The sequence below is a fragment of the Chelonoidis abingdonii genome, chromosome 5, assembly GCF_003597395.2.
Source record: "Chelonoidis abingdonii isolate Lonesome George chromosome 5, CheloAbing_2.0, whole genome shotgun sequence".
Classification (NCBI taxonomy): domain Eukaryota; kingdom Metazoa; phylum Chordata; order Testudines; family Testudinidae; genus Chelonoidis; species Chelonoidis abingdonii.
In genome coordinates, this window is record NC_133773.1 from 70,614,618 (window position 1) to 70,638,528 (window position 23,911).

The 23,911-nt window shown below is 41.7% G+C and overlaps 1 protein-coding gene across 2 annotated transcripts in view; it reads right to left on the reverse strand.

The window, feature by feature from the left end:
* SPOCK3 (SPARC (osteonectin), cwcv and kazal like domains proteoglycan 3) overlaps window positions 1–23,911 on the reverse strand; it is a 451,893-nt gene that overhangs the window by 21,961 nt on the left and 406,021 nt on the right. The window contains exon 7 of one of the 2 annotated variants that reach the window (XM_032776648.2): window positions 12,595–12,714. In XM_032776648.2, coding sequence (XP_032632539.1) covers window positions 12,595–12,714 — 120 coding nt within the window. The remainder of the gene's footprint in view (window positions 1–12,594; window positions 12,715–23,911) is intronic. The other variant, XM_075066358.1, reaches the window with a different exon arrangement.

A 23,911-nucleotide genomic window follows, 5' to 3' on the forward strand; every position in this document is an offset into this window, starting at 1 on the left:
ACTGGTAAAATGGAGCACAACGGCAAGTTCCTTTCATCCCTTGCATCTGTCTGTACTTTGAAGGCTCCTTTTCAAGGAAACGTGATAGAAAATGTATTATATAAAAAATCCTAAAATCTGCAATGAAACTGGTTAGTCAGAAGCTCCTCCAGCTCATAAGTGGCTCAATATTATGAGACTACATGGATCAGCAGACTCTGCCCACTTGGTGAGTAGGAGTGACCATTCAGGTCTCCTAAGGGAAAAGAAAGATCTAGATGTAGCTCAAACTGTTTGTTTTCCTCTCTAAAAGAGACTCAATCCGGCCAGACCTGAGCCAACAATACCAATGCTGATTGCTCTGATTTTTAATTTTGAGTAACGAGGGTTCTCTTTCCAACTCCTGCACAGAAGCATGTTCTTCCTTTTAGCTCCTGCTGAGGCCAGTTGGCCCTTCACTAAGTTGGCACATGCACAAGGTCATTAAAAAAGAATCTTTCTTCCTTCCAGGAAACTTGCCACCAGGCTGGATATTGCAGGATGTATTGAATTCTACAGCTTGCCAATAACTTCTTTTACAGTTCAGGGTGCTTGGCATTTTATCATACAGTAAGCTCAGCAGCAAAGGTTTTTTTTCTTAAGGTGGTATCTTCAAATAATGTTTCTCTCTTATAGAGAGCAAAAACAACGAGGAGACCTTAGAGACTAACAAATGTATTTGGGCATAAGCTTTTGTGGACTAAACTCACTTCATCAGATGCATAGAGTGGAAAACACAGTAAGAAGATATATATATAGTACATGAAAAGATGGGAGTTGCCTTTCCGTGTGTGTGTGTGTGGGGGGGTCAGTTCCAATGAGACAATTCAATTAAAGTGGGCTATTAGCAACAGGAGGAAAAAATCACTTTTGTAGTGATAATCAGGGTGACCCATTTCAAACAGCTGAAAAGAAGGTGTGAGTAACAGTAGGGGGAAATCTGATCTCAGAAGTTCAAAAAAATGAAGCCAGGTTAGGCAAGCATCATTCTCCAAATCTCTGTCTGCTCAGTGTGGCTCTGTATGACACATGAATAATAAAAAGGATAAGAGTAAAAATAATACTGTATGTACTCGTTCATTAGTCCATTAATTTATAAGTCGACTCCCCAAGATGGTTAGGTAAAAATAGTAAAAACTATGACCCTTTCATAAGCCAACTCTATATTTCAGGGGTTGGCAAACTTTGGCTCCAGGCCCGATAGCGCACCACTCCCTGCAGCTCTCATTGGCTGGGAGTGGCGAACTGCAGTCACAGGGAGCTGAGGGACTCCAGGCCTGCAGATGCTCCAGGTAAACAAAACTACAACATATTAGATATTCAATTCAATGATTCCATAGAGTTTAAAATCATCAAATTTTGGTATAGACCCATTTATAAGACGACTCCAGCCCTTTGATGAGTCACTTTTTTATCAAAATTATTCGGCTTATGAAGAGTATATACGTTACTTTAATTTGTGTCTGCACAATCTCAATTGTATCTCTTCCCACAGAGGGCTCTCTGGGATTTTCACAGTACTTAGAGTGTCAAAGTAGATTCTTGCAATTGTCAATTTTATCTAACTCTTTTTTAATTGGTCATTTCTTTATCTTCCTTCAAGGTCAGTATGTCATCTTCTGAAATCCCAATGAAATACTTACCTACATTAGTTCTGTCCAAGTGGACAGGTGATTTTTTCATGTCTAGTATCTTCTCTAATTTCTTCAAAATGATTACCAGCTCTGCATGTAAGTAGGCCCATTGGGAGATCCACCATATCTTCTTCAGCCTGTGATCATTCAATGTCTAACACAAAAAAGTCTGCAGTAGGACTTCTTCAGAGACTGTCGGTTGGTCAACTGAAATATTTTGGGGATTACTTTTCTTTTACTTTGCTTGCTGGATATTAATTCCCTTTCTTGCTCTCCATCAAAATACATAAATACATAAAAGAATAAGCAAAGTCTCTTAAAACTGTTTTTAATAAACCAGTAAAATCTGATTTAATCAGATTGTTCCTCTGTTCCTCATCTGTAGAGCGGGGGTAATAATATTTCCCTATTTCCATCTATGTTGTCTATGAAGACTGTAAACTTCTCAGGGCAGGGACTGTGTGTATATACAGTGGGTCGCAGAATGGGCTTTCTAATTACAACCTGAATACATATAACTATTAAGACATCCCCTCCTTGTTTTCTGGGCACCAACTGGATTCTGGGGAAGACATAAGCTTTGTAAATTAAATCCCTTAAGTATTAGAAAATATTCCGTTTACACTACTAAGGAGCATCGCATTTTAAATATAAGCAACAGCTAAACAAAACTTCATAACCACAAATTAAAAAACAATGATCTGGGCTTCTCCCACTGTATTAGCTTGATAGCAGCACATTAAGCTAATTAATTACTGACGGTTTGGAGGCTATGGTTCGCTGCTCCAGGCCAATGGGAGTTGCTGGAAGTGGCATGGGCCGAGGGACGTACTGGCTGCCGCTTCCAGCAGCCCCTATTGGTCTGGAGCAGTGAATCACGGCCAGTGGGAGCTGCGATTGGCTGAACCTGTGGACGGGGCAGGTAAACAAACTGGCCCAGCTCGCCAGGGGCTTTCCCTACACAAGCAGCGTCCCAAGTTTGGGAAACGCTGTATTAGGTAATTGGTTAAGGAGTAAAGCACACATCTGTTGCATCATAAACTTATTTGTGGAGAGAAATTACAAGTGATTGCATATTTAATGACTCTCTTATTCCTACAGGAAGAGTTTGTCCAATCACTCTCTTTGCAGTGACTTGTTTAAATTAAATCTAGTAAATGAAAAAGCTTACACCTCATCTATATTGGACTGAACAAAAAGGATATTCTTACTTTTAAAACCAATTCAGATTCACAAATACTGCAATAAGTTGAGTAGCTGAACATGTTACTAACCCCTTGTCTACGCTACAAATTACTTCAGTATACTTTATGTTGCTCAGGTGTGTGAATAATTCGCTATATAAGTACCGAGCCAAGCGCCAGTGTATGCAGCACTAACTCACCGAGAGAGGTTCTCCCACTGACGTAGCTACCACCTCTTGAGAGGCTGCCTTTCCCCTTTTACCTACTACTGCACTTAACATCTACTGATTGGTTTCTTTTGTCACCTCTTGGAGTTGCACTCCTGCTTATACTGGTTCAGTCCTTGTACTAGTTCCTGGAGTTTTACTCTCCAGAACCATTATCAGGCTTGCACAGGCTTCTCAATCTTAGACCCTCACCTATTTAACCAGCTCCCTGCAACAGTCTATGAGAGCCAGTATTTGGCAAGGAGCAGGACCCAGTGTATTGCTTCATTGGTATAATCAGATATTTGATTGAATGACGCTTAATCATCAGACAGATTATGTAGTGTATTTGATTAAGTATATTTTAATTTCTTGTTGGAGAGGCCAACATTTTTTTCTATTTCTCTTGTTTTAATTAGTGTGGTAACCAGGCTGCATGATGATAAAGGGTACCAGTCAAACTGAAAATCATTGAATATATTAATTAGAGAGAGAGTGTGAGAAAGATAGATATAACTGTAATAAAACTTCTTTAAACATAATAAAAAGAAATAGAGTTTTTCCATTTTGTAACAATTCTCTCTACACTCTGCCTCGGAAGCAATTTTTTCTCAGATCGTGAGAAGAATGCTTCCTTGTTAAGACAGATTCACCTTTAATTCATTTTGTTTTTATACTATTGGTATTACTTTAGCATGAGAAATCACACCAAGAAATAACATGTCCAAATAAATGAAAATAAATGGGATTTCCTGGTAGAGAAAAGTATGTGGAATGTAAGAACAGTATTAATAGATTGCAAGGCCAGAAGACACCAGTGTGATCATCTAGTCTGACCTTCTCCAAAGAGGCCATAGAATGTCCCCAAAACAATTCCTACAGCATATCTTTTAGATAAAAAAACAAACATACATATAATCTTGAATTAAAGATAGTCAGCGATGCAAAATCCACCACCCAGGGCCGGCACTTCCATTTAGGCGACCTAGGCGGTCGCCTAGGGCACCAGCATTTGGGAGCGCGGCAGACTGCTCCGGTGGACCTCCCGCAAGCATGCCTGCGGACGGTCCGCTGGTCCCGCGGCTTCGGTGGACCTCCCGCAGGTGTTCCTGCAAACCGTCCGCTGGTCCCCAGCCGCGGGACCAGTGGACCATCCGCAGAAATGCCTGCGGGAGGTCCACCAGAGCCGTGAGACCAGCAAGCCGGCCCTGCGCCTAGGGCGCCAAAAAACCTGGCGTCGCTCCTGCCACCACCATTGGTAATTACTCTTACTGTTAAAAATGTAAGCCTTATTTCCAGTCTGATTTCGTCCAGCTTCAACATCCAGTCATTGGATCATCTTATACCTTTCTCTGCTAGATTGAAGAACCCACTATTACATATTTTCCACATGCAAGTGCTTAGATACTGTAATCAACATACCTTTTAACCTTCTCTTTCTTTAGCTAAATAGATTGAGTTTCTTGAGTCTACCACTATAAGAAATGTTTTCTAATCCTTTAATCATTCCCATGGCTCTTTTCTGAACCCTATCCAATTTAATAACATCCTTCTTGAAATGTGAACACCAGAACTGCACACAGTATTCCAGCCATAATTGCACAAGTGCCAAATATATAGATAAAATAACCTCTCTGCTTCAACTCAGATTCTCTAGTTTATGCATTCAAGGATCGCTTTAGATATTTTGGCCACAGCATCACATTGGGAGCTCACATTGAACTAATTACACTGCTCTACAGCCAAAATGCTTCTGAAATAAATGTAGTCAAACTTTACTAATTCTAGGTCAATGAGAACGAAAATGATGCTTAAAATTGTTGATTGGCTCTAGTCTTGCTGTTGGGCTCCAGACTACAGCAGTGGAATCTCTGCAGTATCGAGGTTCCATGTCCGATGAACCATCAAAAAAGATCTGTCACTATTCGTTTTTCATGAAGTGAGTCTGAGACCTGCAACAACATCGAGTGTTGATGCACCCTCAACATTGTTACAATCTAGATGAGTGGAGACTGTCATGATGATCATCGAGACGAGTCTCAAGCTGTTTGCGGCATAAAGTGGCCAAAGTGTATGCCACAATTCCATTGATCATGGAAGTCCATAATGACGGAAACCTATGACAACGATAAATAACTTTTGAGGTCATAAACTAGACCAACATTAGTGGCAGCTGTGGCGATTAAAGGTTGCTCTCTCTGCTTGTCTGAGCAGACTGGATAACACAAACACCGCTGTTATTCTCTCGAAAGGATATCCGTGCAAGAGATCCCACTACATCAAAAAGCATGGGTCACTGTCCGACAGTCATGGAGCCTGGGAAAAAGTGTTCATCAGCATCCACCACGGTTTGAGGATCAAGAGAAGATTTGTTAAGGACCCTTACACATCAAGCTGGGCTGATGAAGGAATTGTCTCAGGCCATGAACAGAAAACAAAGCAGCTTTCCAAGTAACTCCGCTCCGTGGAAATGTCAAATAATTAAGTGAAGATAAAGATAAGGAAGGTTCTTTGTGGCCAGATTCCCTGAAACTTCTTGCAAGATGAAGCATTTGACCATCGCAGGCGCGTGGCAGAGGAAAAGACCGGCATGGAAAGCTTCCAGTAGTGGCCATAAAATTTCCATCGAAACAAAAGGCAGACAACTACAGGGTGCTGGAAAACGTCCTCCGGCAACAAACCTGAGTGCAACATTATAACTAAAGAATACATTTTTTGCACCTCATCAGAAATTTTTTTCTCACCAAGGCTGCGAGAGGCATGAGCGATGAGCACGGCCGAGCGATTTCACCGAAGGACATGCAACAATCGGATAAACGCATACGGCAAATGGAGCCCATCAAGTGCTTGCAGACAAGCTGATACAGTGACAAGAGATGCGCCATTGAATGAATACAGAGAAGACGAGCAAGAAGCCGAAGTAGAGCACTGAATAGGACTAAACAGTACATAAGGTTTTTGCCTTTGTTTCATAATAGTTATTTAATATAGACCTTTGCTGATTTTTTTGAAGGTACAAAACAGACCAGGTGAAATATCATCATGTAAAGCAACCATAAACACATAAAGACCTAGGGTTACAATTTATGATTAACAACTCACACAGCACACAACTAAGCATAGACATAAAAAATGTAAAAAAAGCTAATATCTTTAGAAACAGGTAAGCCAATACATTGTTTAACATATTGACAATCAGCACATCAAAATACAATAGAAAACCACATTTTAATCTCGTAACAGACCACCTTCATCAAAATTGTCGACATTATCACCACACGGCATACATAACCCACATCTTTTCAGTCACGGCCGGAACAGAGTCCCAATCATTAAGATGCACCAGCAACAGAGTATGTACATGTAATTGTATCCAAATGTCTCCCAAGATAAAATAGCGGCATGATATTTTGCTGGTTCCCAGCAACAGGTGTCACACGATTGGCTCTTATCAGAGACTGTCCATAACTCATACTTACCCACTACCCAGAACCATTTTTTCTGTGTCATCTAGCAAAATTTTCACAGTGAAGATTATAGTTATTTCCAGTCATTAATGAAAAATAACTATCGTGGGCCAAAGAAGATCCCTCTGCAAACCAACTAGTAGAATACCATTTCAAGAGGATGCTGCGCACGTACAAATACATTTGAGGTTTTAATTCATTTCAGACGTCCATAATGAACAGTGGCCTTCTTATATTTTTTAAATCAAATTGCACCTAAATCAAATGCCTTACAGAAGTCCAAGATCACGAGCACTATACACAATCCACAGCTTATTAGCTGTCAAATGGCTGCGCTACAACTTGGCCAGAGTTGCAAGACTGGTGAGGGGATTAACACGCTGCCAACTACTCGGGTCCCACCACTTACAAAGCCAGCCAGCGCTGCCACACTGCCTGGCGCAGAGCTGGCTGTACTCCCTGGTCTGCTACGGGTGAAAGCGAACCAGCGCTGGTGATGCACGCTGCTCGAAGCAGGTGGGACACACCAGCCGGGGCTGGGGGTTATGCCTCAGGGTATAAAGTATCGCCAGAATTCCTCGTCTGACAACAAACCGAAAGGTAACTCCCGAGCTAACAAACAAGCCGCTCTTTCTCAGGCCAGTGAGCCAGCGGGCTTATGGAAGTAACAGCTGTTTGCTGAGGAGGACAAACACAACAGCGGGGGGAGGGGGGGGGGGTTTCCCCCCCGTCGGAAAGCGGGCTTATCGGTCGAAGCCTTTTACAATTTAAAGAGTGATGAAGAGAGGGGGGGAAAATGGCCAAAATAAAAGCAGGGAGCTCACAGTGTCGCTCCAAAAATTCCGCTTCTCTGTCATCCACACCCACGACGCTGGCCCCGTCACCATTCCACCCCACCCGGCCGCTTTTGAAAAGCACGTTGCAGCCACTTGAACGCTGGGATAGCTGCCCACAATGCACCACTCCCAACAGTGCTGCAAATGCTGCAAAATGTGGCCACACTGCAGCGCTGGTAGCTGTCAGTGTGGCCACACTGCAGCGCTTTTCCTACACAGCTGTACAACCACAGCTGTAACTCCCAGCGCTGCACATTTCCAAGTGTAGCCATACCCAAAGACATCAAGTTTATTTGACAGTATCTATTTTCCATAAACCCATGTTGATTGGCATTAATTGTACTGTCTTCTTGAATTCTTTATTAATTGAGTCCCATATCAGTCACACCATTATCTTGCTCAGGATTGATGTCAGACTAACAGACCTATAATTACCCAGGTCATCCCATTTGCTCCTTTTAAATATTGGCACAACATTAGCTTTCTTCCAGTCTTCTGGAACTTCCTCAGTGTTCCAAGACTTATTGAAAATTAACATTTATGGTCCAGCAAGCTCTTCAGCCAGCTTTCAAAACTCTTGGATGCCAGTTGTCCAGACCTGCTGATATAAAAAGGTCAATTTTTGTAGCTGCTGTTTAATACCTTCCTGAGATACTAGTGGAATAGAAATAGTGTTGTCATATGATATGACTACATCATGTGTTTCTCCCCCAAATACAGAACAGAAATATGTATTGGATACTTCTGCCTTTTCTGCATTACTATTGGCAATTCTACGATTTCTATGTAGTCATGGATCAATTACATTGTTAGAATGTTTTTTGTTCCTAATATACTAAAGAAACCTCTTTCTTATTCTCCTTAACTTTACTGGACATAGATTTCTCTCGTGCTTCCTTTATCAATTTTTTATGTTTCTTAGTTTATAATTTATATTCATTACTATCATCTTCACCTCTAATTGCCTTCGCTTCCCCTCTAAACCAAGCCTTTTTTTTTTTTTTTTCAACTAGAACAGTCTCCTTTCTCAATTGTGGGATTGTGGCTCTATAGGCATTGAATAAAGTGTTTTTAAACAATTCCAAATAATTATTTAGATTTTTCTGATTAAATTCTTCTTCCCAGCTGATTTAGCTCATAATTGTTTTCAGCTTCCCCCTTTTAAGGGACCACCTAATGCAACACTGGCCTGGACTTTGTTTGGTTTGTACATTATAAATGTGCTCAAGGCACTATCACTTGTATCTAAATTACAATTAATTTTTGGTTCTGTGATCAGTTCCTCTTTATTTATCAATGTAAAGTATAATATACAATTCCCCTATCTTGGATGCAACACTCTTTAAATTAGGAAGCCTTCATTTGTAATATTTAGAAATTCCAAGGATGTTTTAGTACTGGTAGTTTGAGATCTTCAGCATATGTCACTCAAATTGATCACACAACATTTTTTCCTACTATTATAGACTGGTGAGTAAGGAACTGGCCAGCCTATTCTCTAGTGTGATTTGGTGTTCTGTGGCAGACCAACTAATACCAGTGTTTTATCTGTCATGGATAGATCCATAAACATTCACGATCATTTTCTTCTGAATTATCAGTAACTTGGAAACAGGTAATGCCACTTTTGACATAGCTTGTCATTCTCCCCTCCCCTTTTGCACAGTATAGGTTATAGCCATTTATTTTAACATTCCAGTTGAGTGAATCATCCTACCAGGTTTCAGCGATACCAGCTAGAGTGAATTTATGCTCATAAATGAGCAATTCCATTTCCTCTTGTTTATTACCTGGACTCCTAGCACTAGTGTATATAATTTCTTCTCTTCATGCTCATTAGTTCCTTGATTAATTTTGTTCTCAACATCTTAGTTTTGTGTTGACTGCTCATATTTTCCCTCTTTTTACCCTCCCCTTTTGATACAAGGTTAATGCCCTCCTGACTATTCTAGCCAGCCTGTCCCCAGAAATTCCTTCTATTGAAGTGTAGGCCATCCGAACTACATAGCCCCCTCTCTCATACAATGTGGATCAATGTTCCACAAAGCCAAAGCTCCACACCCCTTACCTACCCAGTGGTTCGCTTCCAGAATCTTCTACCTTCTGTCTGTCTTTACGTTTGGAATAGGAAGGATCACAGAGAAAATCAGCTGGATAAGTCATCTGCTATCTGCAAGATATCCTGTGACACAGTGTTCTTAATGCTGATATGAGTCATTACCAACAGATCCTTTTATGTTGACTTAAAAAGCCTAGCCAGTCTTAGAATGATGTCTTGTGTCTTGGCTGTGGGAAGAAAGCACATTTTGTCCATCTTTTCTTTGCACAATATTATTTTGATACATTTGAGTGTTGAATCCCCAACAACGAGCGTCTTCCTTGAACAGTTGGCGAACTCTTTGTGGATAAAATTGATTTTCTTACAGATTAGGCCAAGCTGCCATCCACATTGTGTCCCATATATATCTCCATTCCTTTGGGCCAGCTGGATCTTGAGAAGTATCTCCCACTGTTTACACATTGAGGACCTGGTATCAACTGGAAACTTGCAGTTGTGTGGAATTCCTTCTGGTCCTTTTTTCTCTGGAGGCCCTAGCCTGCCTATGGTTGTCTAGCTCCAGCTGTGCAGAATGGCACTAAGACCTTTTGCCTCTGGTGGTTATGAACTGCCAGTCCTCCTTTTTGACTTCCTCTCTTTCCAACTCCTTGGTGGCCAGCTCCTTTCTTCCTTGAACCTGAAGTACTGATGTTTCCTGAATCTAGCTATCTAGGTACTTCTCAGCTTCTCAGAAGTGTTTCTACCTGTCTCTCCAATCCAAGAATCTTCTCCTTCAGCACATTCATCAACTTGTACTTCATGGACAGGAAGTCACTTCAGGGAGGAAAGAAAACATGGCACATCCATTTCAGTTCACCACCACTATTCAACCTCTAGCCATCTTGAAATTGCATGTAGAGCTGAAGCTGAATGGAAAGCCTCTTACATTCTCCTCTAAACTCCTGCCAAAATTCTCCTGTTTGTAGTAGAAATTAAGAGCTGCTAAGTGATATTTTATACCAAGCATAGGCCCTAACTTGAGGAGCCTTTCATCCTTATTAGAATTATTCTCATTACACAGATGTCTGTGTACTGTACGCTGGCTTTGAAGGACTACAAATCCCGTGGTGCAGTGGTGTGCACCCTCTGAAGTTGGATTTAGTAGCCATAGATTGCATATCGGGGAAAGGAGCTGAAACTGAGAGCTACTGCTCCTTTTTGGGGTTTGGGTAAGCTGTGATGGAGCCCTCTGTTGAGTTGCTGGGGTTGAAGACATGATCAGGGTTAAGACTGCACTACAACTGACAAGTTGCTAGTTCTGGGCTGCAGCTCATGGCCTCCTCTTCCCGACTGAGGCACTGAGAGTGGAAGCCAGAAACTGTTGTTGCATAGCTAGTTTGAATTTGGATTACAGACAATTGAGGAAAAGAGTGACTAACCCCTGGGCTATGCTTCTGGGTTGAAAAGAGACTGCTAAGTTTTGGAATGGCTACATTAAATCTAAGAAGAAGAGAAGGGGTACTTATTGTACAGTGAGCATCAGGGGTTACTATTCTCCAATAGATAACAATTGTTAATATCAGCTAGTACCGTGCATTCTATGCCGGTTGCAATACAAAACACGTGGACTTCTCTGTTTTACATGGAGTGCCTTTGCTAGATGTATAGATAGCTGTCCTGAACTCCATCTTGCCCAGTGCACCAATGGAAGAGAGTGCCCAGGACTATAAACTTAAGGGAGAATGCACACTCAGGGTTGGAGTGGATCCATGTATAATACAAAGATCGTTGTTAGGTTTATGTTGGTGCTGAAAGCTGCAGCCATTAGCTGAACTGCTGCAGAGACACCTACTGACTTGATACAATTGTAACAGTTTCACCTTATTCATCTGTTGCATTTTCCATTGCATGTTGTTAGGATAGCTTAGGTAAAATTGTGTTGGTTCTATTTTGAGTGTTGATTGTCTGAATAAGATCCATTATTTGTATGTTTTGTTCCCGGAGGCAACTGAGGTACAGCCACAGGTGTACATATGGACATATATTCATACAAGTAAGAGGACTATTACAGAGGTGTGACTAGAGGATTCCCACCTATTTTCCCATCTCAGCTGGGACCCTCAAGATCAACATTTTCCTAATGACATGAGGTGCCCTGGCAACAGGTACCTGTTCCCGAGTAATCTGGGAGGGAAAAAGAGGTTACACAAGTCACCCTGTTTAGCTCAACTCCTCCCTTCACCACCAGGCTGAACAAACAAAGGCAGATAAAAACTCAACAGTTTAAAAATGCTTACAGTGAAGGGACCAAAGTAAACAGTAAGAAGTGGCCAAGTTCCATTCAACATATATACAGGAGAAACTCATACAGAGTTTGCTCTTTGTGTTAATGTAGTGTACATGTTTAATGCTTACAAAGTCTAAATTAACTCTGTGCCACAGTGGGACACCACTGTCAAGAGCTCTGCTGCACGCTGTAATTGCCATTTTAAACAAAGCCCTTAGAAAATTATGTAAGTTGAAATGTTGATGTTTTCTAAAACAAGAATTCTATTTAAATATTTAAAGTAGCTAAAACCAAAATGCCTCCCCTACTATTTCTACTTCATTAGCACTCCTGACTGTTTCCCTTTTGAAGTGTATCCTTGAAAACTGCTTTCTTTTACATGCTTCTCTTTTATATGTTCTTCTATATCAGCATCCACCGTGACACCAACTAGAGGTGATGGGCTACATATAATTACAAGCTTGTACGCAACAGAGCTTTCCAATGATAGAGTAAGTTGCTAAATGGCTCTCTTAGCAGAGCAGTTACTTCCTCCCTTTTTCCCTCCTTATAAGTCAACTAATTATGATCTAGCAAAGCATTTCTGCTGTATTACTAATAGCAATCAAATCTTGGGCTAAATAACAGCTTTGTGAGTGACAGGTTTCATATAACTCTCTCATCAGCCACTGTTTTGAAAAGCAATAGTTCTTTTTACAAACTTGAGGTGAACGTTGGATGTTGATACAAAAGCACAGCTCTACACCCTGAGAAGAAATAAGAAAATTAACTTTTAAAGGTCATAGATTATGGTTTCTATACAGGTTGCTGTATAAAGCTTAGTTTTAAGATTTACTAGAATAACAGAAGTCTCATTAATGGAAAAACAAAAGTGTGGAAAAGTAGCAAAGAGAATATCAAATCTCAAAAGAAGAAATATCTTACTACTTCTTTCAGGCCTTTGTACAATTCTAGTCTTCTTGTTTTGGATTCCACTTTCATGCAGTGCCTTGAACCAGTCTCTCAGTCTGTTTGCAACCTCCCTGAGTTCCAGGTCACTGCACACTGAAATAAATAGGTATAAAGTTCTTTAGTTATGCTTCTTTTCACTGTATGGTAAATGCAATCTTTCAAATTATGCTAAAAATTGAAAAATGAAACAAATAAAACTGCAACATGTGGTCTATGGTTTCCTTTTCTCTACTCATTTCTATGTTCAGTATTTAATTAGACATTCAAAATACGATTTTTTTTAGTATAAATTTTATAAAAATAAACTTCCAATATATCTTGCATGTATCCAGTTCTATTCATCCAGATGATACCCGAGTACTTTACAAACTATTATATATCCACACAGATCTACACAAAGGAATCACTCCTTTCACCATGAAAATATATCCATTTCTGGGGAAGAGCATGCAGCTATTTAACAGTATTCACTTTAGGGTAGGGAGTGAGGAAGAACATCAAATCTAACGAACGGTAGGTGAGTACAGAGGGAGGAAGGACAGCATAATATGGAAATAAACCCACTTACACTCTTGAGAAAAGTGTCATGGGATCCTAATGACCACAGGTGACTAAGGCCTTGGCTTTAGCATGATATCCCAAAGGCGACACCTTCAATGGCCCAACATTCTCTAAAACACCAAGCTAGAGCAGTTTCATTTATACAGATTCAATAGGAAGAAATAGCTACTGAATAACCAGTCACCAGGCTTATTTCCCTGGAGATCTTCATCTAACCACAAACTAAGCTCAAACTTATTTACCTTTTAAGAGCTGATAAATTCCCAATCCAAAGTGGTATAACTCTTGTGTATCTTACACAAAATCAGAATTCTTCATCTCAATAAGCAACAGGAAACAATTCTGATATTGGCGTATGGGTGGGTAAGGTAAGCTCAAAATGAGCCAGACCTTTCTAGGGCTACTGAGCCAAGATTACACATAGATAAATTAATCACATAGGATATTTTAAATTAACATCTGCCTTGGCCAAACCTACAGCTGGTGACAGTTCAATACAAGTATTTAAAAATGTATGTGGCAGAGAATAAAGATCCTTAATTTATGCTGCACTGCTTGGAAATATTGAAATGAGCTTCCTTTCCCCCACTGGCTGTATGGCAGGTAGGTGTCATTTGAAAAAGAACTTGAGGGGAAATGAATTTGAAACAAAGTGTTTTCATGTGGATGATGGTGCCTATCACTAGTTCTTGGGAAGGAAAGCACTGATTTATCAAGGCTTTGACTCTGTTAAAGTTTGTTGGGTTTTAGATAATGTGGTCTCCCCTCGTTCCTTTGGATAGCCCTGATGTTGCAATTTTTTTTTTTTTTTTTTTTTACTAGTTTAGTACTTCCTTTCACTTATTTTTAAACAAAATCTTATGTTAAAACTAGTGATAAAATCTTAGCATCAATAGCAAAGAGCACATAGCAATTCCATGGTGCTGTCAATCTCTATAGATCCCCTGGGTACCCTTCATTCCAGAAAAGCTGCCCGGGTGAGCATCCTACCCCCAAGATGTATAGTCTATATCTTATTGAATATAGATGGGAAAAGAAGGCAGCATCTCCTTGATGTCCTTGGCTCCCAGCTCCGAAATGGAATTAAAATTGAGTACCCTGGGGTTGAGGAGTGCACAGCTGTTGACTGGAAGTGTGCAGAAGTGAGAGAAGAATAAATATTTTGGATCTATAGAATATATAGATGGCTGTGAACTCATCAGACTGGTCCTGTCCCACCCTAGCCCCATCTTTTACCGGGTTATAATAGTTAATGCTAACAAATTTTGGAAAAGGTGCTAAACTTTATGCATCAAGGATTTAACCAATTTCTCATTGTTAGAAATCAGAAAAACAAACACAATGTGGAGGGCAGATTATCCCATATTTGCCTACTGGGCGGTTCCTTACACCTTTCTCTGAAACATGTGGTATTGCCCATTTTGGGGGAGAATATGACAAATCCTGTTTCAATGTCTCAACACACATGCATTTTGAGGAGCATTATGGGGCAGGGGTTAGGAGCAGGAAAAATACATCCTGATATGATGTTAAATTAGGGCCAGTAACATAATATAAATTACTGCACTTTTCCAAACTTTGTTGTTCCATACTGAAACTTTAAATGATTTGGACCCAAAATAAGAGAAAGAGAATGAAAAAATGATCATTTTTGTTACTAATTTTAATTACTTGGATTATTGTAAAATAGGAATAGATCATCATCTTCAAAAATCAAGGCGATGCAAAACAACCTGATTACAAACTGTCATTTGCCTATTTTATGCCCCAAAGCTATAGTACTGGAGTCAGCTCTCAAGCACTGCAGGTAATTACATTTACTATATTACCAATTTAAATGCACTGTGTATATTTGGTTCATGACATTTCTAATATGTCAAGTAAAAGCAGATGTCTTTTATATGTGAAATTTACAAGAAAGATACAGCAGAACTTCACTAATAATTTAGATGGAAAAAACTGTAGTCTCCTCATTTCTCAGCAGAGAGAACTGTAACAAGAACTCATATTTCAATACTAAAATGTCAGCATTTTAAGTAAATACTGTAATCCATACTTCAACTATTACCATATAAGCATGCAATTTAAATAATAGAACTGGATGGAATATCAAAATCTTTCCCATGAGAAATTTCAGGCAAAATATTTTGTTTTTCCAGGGGACGTTTCAAAATTATTCAAAATGAACATTTTTGTTTCGTATCGACTTAAGTGTCATTTAATTTTGTTTTTTGGAAATAACAAAAAATGTTTTTTCCTGTTGTCATTTTCCAAGGATCCTTCCTCCCCTATTTTCTCTCCCTTTTTAAACTTTCCCATTGGGAAAGTTCAATTTGCTCACTATTTCCCAAAAATATTTTGCAAGATTTTGCTATTCCTGACAATAAAGCAGTAAGAGAAAGCCAATTTACAAACAATATGTGGTATTATAAAAGTGTGGCACATAGTGTGATAGTAAAACACTTATCTGAACATTCAGTTGTTTTGAGCAGTTCAGTAATACACAATTTAAAGAAAAGTATATAAAATCCAGATGAATTTTGATTACTGAGAAAAATGCCAATAACGTTTTGAGACAAACAATCTGCCAGTCACAAATTAAAACAGGAATAAGGAATTTAGTGGAACTTGACATCTTGCATACTGGAAAACAGAGAGTAGCAAACAATTGTGTGGAAGTACATATTGGGAAACAGAATAGGTGAAGGAAAATAGTTGATTATAGCTGTAGAATACACATGTATGATTTTCCATGATTTAAAAGAACAGACTTGCTTGCAGGGAAAAACAGATTATACCTTGCTTTAAGAACATATAGTTTTTTCATTCTTAAGAGTAATAAAGAAACATTTTTCTGTCTACATCCTTATACAACACTGTGAGATCTGAATATCTCTTTATAGATGGACATAGGCAGATTTAAATTTCATACTACAAAGGAGGCTGGTAACCCAGAAGGTTACTAGAATAACCTGAAAGTGCTCTACAGCCAGAAAACAACACCTGGGTCCAGCAGGAAGAATGGCAGATACATTCTCTCCATGCCAGACCAGATCTCGGATGTGTCAGAGATCCGTAACGACTACTACTACATCAGGATACATGTTACAAATGACTGAACAAAAATTAAAGATTCTTTGAGACTGAATGGTCACTCAATCACTAACCTAATCACAAGGGCTAGGACCCACCAGAAACTAAATCAGTGTAGGAGCTGATTTGGCTGACTCTAGTTTGCATTCTGACATATGCTTAAAGTTTCTGACAAAAGATGGCAAAGCTGAGCAGTTACCCTGAAGTACCAGGCTTGACAATGAATTAGGTGCAGTTGCAGTAACTATTTACCCATTCTGTCCTGCCAATTTATGTAGATAAACTTAGTTTCACTTTTTTTAAACCTATTTTTGCCAAAACAATGTATTTTTTAATATATATTCCTTGGGTCAGATCACGGTTGGTGTAATCAGCATAGGTTAATAGAGTTACACCAATTTACAGCAGCTGAGGATCTAACTATGTGTGGGTACAATTCTTTGAACAAGAAACAATATCACAAATAAACTGCAAAGACACTCTTGAGTAATGGCAAATACTGAAGTTGGGTAAACCAAAGTGCTCTTCAACCAAATAGTTTGTAAAGAAAGTGAGATAAAATCCATTATAAAAATAGTTAGGTTAATTTACTCACTCAGAGTCTCACAGTCACATCGACAGAGGGTCCCAGAGCCCAGGCTTCAGCCTTAGCCCCGATGTCTACACTGCAGATTTATAGCCACACAACCCGAGCATGCAAGCCCAAGTCAGATGACATGGTCCAGACGTGGGTGTTGAGTTGCAGTGTACACATACCCTGAGTCTGAGGGTATGTCTACACTATGAAATTAGATCGGATTTTATAGAGGTCGATTTTTAGAAATCCATTTTATACAGTCGATTCTGTATGTCCCCATGAAGTGCCTTAAGTCAGCAGCATGCATCCTCACTACTGTGGCTAGCATCGACTTACACAGCGGTGCACGGTAGGTAGCTATCCCACAGTTCCCGCATTCTCCGCTGCCCTTTGGAATTCTGAGTAAAGCTCCCAGTGCCTGATGGGACAAAAACATTGTTGCGGGTGGTTTGGGTACATGTTGTCAGTCGTCCCTCTCTCAGTGAAAGCAACGGCAGACAATTGTTTTGTGCTTTTTTTCCTGGATTACCCATGCAGACACCATAGCATGGCAAGCATGGAGCCCGCTCAGCTCACCATCACCGTTGCTGTTTGAGCATTGTAAACACCTCACACATTATCCTGGATTATATGCAGAACTGGGCTAAGAGACGCCAGCACAAGGAGGATTTTGATGAGGACATGGACACATAGACGTTCCTGAAAGCACTGGCTGTGGCAATTGGGACATCATGGCGGCAGTGGGGCTGGTTGATACAGTGGAACACCGACTCTGGCCAGGCAAACAAGCACAGATTGGTGAGACTGCATAGTGTTGCAGGTATGGGATGATTCACAGTGGCTGTGAAACTTCTGCATGCATAAGGCTACTTTCCTGGAACTCTGTGAGTTGCTTTCTCCCACCCTGAAGCTCAGAAATAACAAGATGAGAGCTGTCCTGACAGTTGAGAAGCAAGTGTGATAGCCCTTTGGAAGCTTGCAATGCCAGACAGCTACCAGGAATCAATTTGGAGTGGGCAAATCTACTGTGGGGGCTGCTGTGATCCAAGTAGCCAACACAATCACTGAGGTGCTGTTATCAAGGGTAGTGACTCTGGAAAATGTGCAGGTCATACTGGATGGCTTTGCTGCAATGGAGTTCCCTAACTGTGGTGGGACAATAAATGGAATGCATATCCCCATCTTGGCACCGGACCACCTTGCAAACCAGCAGGTGAACCACAAGGGGTACTTCTCAATGGTGCTGGCAAACACTAGTGGATCACAAGGAACAGTTCACCGACATCAACGTGGGATGGCCAGGAAAGGTGCATGATGTTCACATATTTAGGAACTCTGGTCTGTTTGAGCAGCTGGAAGAAGGGACTTACTTCCCAAACCAGAAAATTACCACTGGGGATGCTAAAATGCTAACAGTTATCCTTGGGGACCCAGCCTATCCCTTGTTCCCATGGCTCATGAAGCCTTACACAGGCAGCTTGGATAGTAGTAAGGAGCAGTTCAACGATAGGCTGAGCAAGTGCAGAATGGTGGTAGAATGTGCCTTTGGATGTTTAAAAGCTATCGCTGGCACTGTTTGCTGACTAGGTCAGACCTCAGCGCAACCAACATTCCCATTGCTATTGCTGCTTGCTGTGTGCTCCATAATATCTGTGAGGGTAAGGTGGAGATGTTTATGGCAGGGTAGGAGGTTGAGGCAAATTGGCTGCTCAAAATCGGATGCCAGGCAGACACCGGGGTGATTAGAAGAGCACAGCAAGGTGCGCTGAACATGAGAGCGGCTTTGAAAACCAGTTTCATGACTGGCCAGGCTTCGGTGTGACAGTTGTGTGTTTCTCCTTGATGCAAACCTGCCCCCTTTGTTGATTTTAATTCCCTGTAAGCCAACCACCCTCCTCCCTTCGAAATAAAGTAACTATTGTTTTGAAACCATGCATTCTTTCTTTATTAATAATAATAATAAAAAAAGAGATAAATGACAAGGTAGGCCGGGTGGGATGGAGGAGGAAGGAAGGACAAGACCACACTGTTTATTGTAGCCAAACTAAAAATCAAATTGTTTGAACTACAGCCATCTGTTGCTTGGGCCATCCTCTGGAGTGGAGTGGCTGGGTGCTTGGAGCCTCCTTCTCCCCCCACTCCCCCACATTTTCGGGCATCTGGATGAGGCGGATATGGAACTTGGGGAGGCGGGCATGTGGTTATATAGTGAATGCAGCGGGGGTCTGTGCTCTTGTTGGCTTTTCTGCAGCTCCAACAGATGCTTCATTATGTCCATTTGCTCCCCCAACAGATGCTTCATCCTGTCCGTTTGCTCCCCCGTTAGCCTCAGCATCGCATCCTACCTCCACTCTTCGCACTCACTTAATTCTTTCCTGGCCTCTGCCACTGAATGCCTCCATGCATTAAGCTGTGCCCTATCACTGTGGGAGGACTGCATGAGCTTGAAAAACAGGTCATAGAGAGTGCATTTTTTTCACCTTCTAATCTGCGATAACCTCAGGGACAGAGATGATAGGGGAGCATAGAAACATTTGCACCTCGGGGGAGATAAAAAGAGAGTAAAAATTTAAGATGATACATTTCTGAGAACAAAAGGGAGACATCACACACGGCTGGGCAACAGAATTCAGTTTCCAGGCAGCCATGGTAAGCCTTTTGGTATGCGGGGTTGGCTTCTTACATATGGGAATGTTTTCAAACTGCAGCACCCTCCTTTCCCAAAGCAAGCAATGGGTTGGGTTTCACATTTAAAAGGAGGGGCTGCAGTTTTCAGGTAGATGTGCAGCACACCCCCACCCCCACCCCACTGCGTGGCTATTCTCTGGGATGATCCCTTCTCCCCTCCCCTCACCACGTGACTATTCTCCGGGATGATCCCTTTTAGCCAAGCACAAACAGCCCAGCGTGAATGGGGTTCTTTTACTGCTCCCTTATAAAAATTCCCCTATTTCAACCAGGTGACCATGAATGATATCACTCTACTGAGGCTAACACAGAAAGATATAGAACAAATGTCGCTTGAATGCAACCAAAACCCAGGACCATTCACTGCCATGGTTTGTGCTGCAGTGATTCCAGAATACTTGCTACTGGCTTGGCATGGTAAAGCGTCCTACCATGGATGACAAAATAAGGCAGCTCTCCCCAGAAACCTTCTGCAAAGACTTTCAGACTTCCAGGAGAGCTTCATGGAGATGTCCCTAGAGGATTCCCACTCCATCCCCAGACATGTGAACAGACTTTTCCAGTAGCTGTACTGGCTGCGAATACATCACAGTTCTTCAGGGCAAATTAAACACTATTGCTTTTAAACTCTGTACTGTAGTTACAAATGTGCACTCACCAGGAGGTGCCCTCTCTGGCTTCAGGGTCGGGGATCCTGCCTTGGGAGGGTATTGGCTTCAGGGTGATGTAAAGGTCCTGGCTGCTGGAGAGAACGGATTCACCGCTTGCCAGCTGCTCATTCTCTTCCTGCTTCTCCTAATCCACAAAATCTTCCTCCCCATTGCGTGAGACTCCTCCCTTGCAGGTGTCCACGGACAGTAGTGGGATAGTGGTAGGGTCCCCCCTAGAATGCCATGCAGTTGATCATAGGAGCGACATGTATGGGGTTTTGACCCAGAATGACCGTTTGCCTCCTTTGTCTTTTGGTAGGCTTGCCTGAGCTCCTTAATTTTCATGTGGCATTGCGGTGTGTCCCTGTTGTAGCCTCTGCCCAACATGTCCTGTGAGATTTTGGCAAATATATTTGCATTTCTTCATTTTGATCAGAATTTGTCCTGCACAGATGCTTCTCCCCATACAGCAATCAGATCCAGTGTCTCCCTTTCGGTCCATGTTGGAGCTTGTTTGCAATTCTGGGGGGATTGCATGGTCACCTGTGCTGCTGAGTTCGCCACACTGACCAAACAGGAAATGAAATTCAAAAGTTCCCGGGGCTTTTCCTGTGTACTTGGCTAGTGCCATCGGAGTTCAAAGTGCTGTCCAGAGCGGTCACAATGGAGCACTCTGGGATAGCTCCCGGAGCACAATACCGTCGATTTGCATCCGCACTACTCCAAATTTGACCCAGTAGGGTCAATTTTAGCGCTACTCTCCTCATCGGGGAGGAGTACAGAAGCCGATTTTAAGAGCCCTTTACGTCAACGGAACAGGGTTGGTTGTGTGGACGCAGTCATTTTTAAATCAACCTAACGCAGCTAAATTTGACCTAACCCCGTAGTGTAGACCAGGCCTAAATTAGTATATGCAAATCTATGTAAACGTAAAGGGATCTGATTTTAGCCTTGTGAATCTAAATAAATAAGTATAAAAATTAAAGGAATCAAAGTAACTATGGAGAATCTAATCGGAAGTAACAAATTTTTTTCTAGTCTCTTCAGTGTGTAAGTAAAATAAACTTAGACTCCTTGTAGTCTTTTAGACTAACCTCTGAATCTGGCCTACAAATCCTAGGTTTTTACTTCCCTTGAGGACTGATCTGAGTGCTCTTGAATCTCCAAGAGTAGGTTATTCATAAGTGAAAGAACTCTTCATTCTACATGGGATTTGTTGCGTGACCAGTTCTTTTATATGGTATTGTAATGGTGTCCCGGGTGCTGTATGAAAGCTGGTCAAATTCATTTTAAAATTATTTGCAAACTATGTTTTTGGAGTAAACTTAAAGAAACGGAAATCAAATGAAATATCAGACTTTTGTAGCACAAAAGAAATAGATGAGGTACAGTAGTACAATTGAAAAAGTTCAGTATTACTGACTCAACAAACATAATAATGACTAATTCTGCACCAGAAGAGATGTAATAGCTAAGTTGCTGTGAGAAGCACACAAGAACAAGCTAACGAAGTCCACACTGATATTTTGTATTAAAAATGATTTATAAACCCCCCAAACACATTGATAAATATACTGAAAGTTTGCCTAATTTCACTTTACAGTGATTCCTATAAGAACTTCTAATCCTCTATTCAATGCTATTTTGTAATTCAATGCAGGAAAAGATATCCCAGCATATCACAGAATACCACCATAAACTGCTTCTTCTCACTTCTCTCTCTAGTTAAGGAAGACTGTAACTGATGCAAAGGGTAGAGTGTGCAATCCTACTACCTTTTTGAGTATGCATTTTGACACTGACTTCAAATCATTGGTCACATACTATTTCTTAAATAATACAATATAACAGTACCAAGCACTTTGCCTCACAACTTTATACAGACTTCATCTTCTGCTGTACTGCAGTACCTGTGTATGCAAGAAAAAACAGGGACCACGACCTCGGAGTAGGAGAATGGTACCAATGGTAGTGACTGCTCCATGAGCGATCTTGATGGGCGGACCCGTGAAGGCGAGGAGCCGGCGATCGACACCTGGAGCTACGGTGCCTTGGCGGAGACTTTGAGCAGGATCCCGAATGGGAACGGCATCGACGGTCATACCGCAAGGAACTGTGGTACTGCCTTCGAGATGAGGACTGTTGGCGGTCCACCACGGTCCTGTCTGTGTTTGCTCTATGAAGACGAGTGGTGCCTGGAGTCCTGATCAGATGGCACCAATCCAGACAGTCTGGCCGGTGTTGAGGGCGATCCACACGGACTAAGCCCTGAACAGTCACTGGGCAGTGAGCGGTGTCGGGAATATTCTCTCGACTGAGACCGGTACTGGGCTGGCGGTGACTGCGATGATCCCAGTGGTGGCTTGCCTCTGGAGCATGGGGCCAACATCAGCGGCGCTCCTGGCACCAGCATGGACATGACGTCCTTAGCCACCTGCAGGGCTTCGGGCGTAGATGGCATCCGGACATATGGAGAGGCCTCCTCCGAAGGGGCTGGGCTACTCTGCTCCGCATGAGTTGGAGGCCTAAGGGTCAATGGGGACCAAGGACTACCTAACATGGGTCTAGTCTCTGTCCCAGACTTCCCTCGGTGCCGTTGCAAAGAGGGAGTCTTTCCAGTCCTCTTGGCCTGCCCTGTGGAAGGGGAGCGGTGCTGACTAGTCAAAGGTACCAGAGGTTCTCCGCACACCGACGCCACGGTGCCAGGTACCAGATTGGAGCAGCGTGCTGGGGTCGGGACCAGCACCAACTCCCTCAGGATGGTCCGGTATCTAATGTTCCTTTCTTTTTTTGTCTGGGGCTTGAACGACTTGCAAATCTTACACCTTTTGCTGGTATGGGTTTTCCCCAAACAGCACAGACAGTCTGTGTGCGGGTCACTCCTTGGCATAGAACACCTACAGGAGCCACACAACTTAAATCCCAGAGCACGGGGCATGCCCTGGCCTGGGCTCACTTACTAACTAAACTTGAAAACTAAACTGACTACAGGTACTACCGAATGAACAGTTCTGGAGACAGGCTGCAGCAAGGCTGGAGCTGAGCAGTTCCGATGCACCTTCACTGGTGGGAAGAAGGAACTGAGGGTGTGGGGAGCAGGCAGCTCCCCTTATGCTATGCCAGGCATGCGCCACTCCAGTGGTCATGGGGGGCACTCCCCCCTACGGGTACTGCTAAGGGAAAAACTTCCGACACTGGTGCACGTGGCAAGCACACACACCTACTGTGGAATACACAAGAGCAATCACTCAAGAAAAAAAAAGTTACAAAAACTATTTTAAAAATGGGGTAAGTATTTTTTCAATTTCCCTTATTCAAACACAGGTGAACAATTTTTGCTTAAACTTTTGAAAAATACCCAAATTTAGTCAGAGCTTAAGTCTATAACCCAAAAAATGAGTTTGAGAAAGTAGTAAGTGACCAAAATGAAAACTAGTTAATCTTAAATATAGACGTGACCATCACTCCCACTAAAACTATTTATAGCAAAATTAGACTGCAGAAGAAAATCCTAACTGAAACCCCTTAAAGTAAAACCTCTTACAATCACAAAAATACCTCCTGACCCACTGGAAGTTTCTAAATATTTTGAATTTGTTTTCTTGGTGTTGGTTTTTCTATGTCTTTCTCCAATACATCACCTGACACAGGTCTGCCCATGTGCCAGACTGTTAGCAGATGTCATAGGCACGCATTCCCTCACAGAGAACAAATGTTTGCT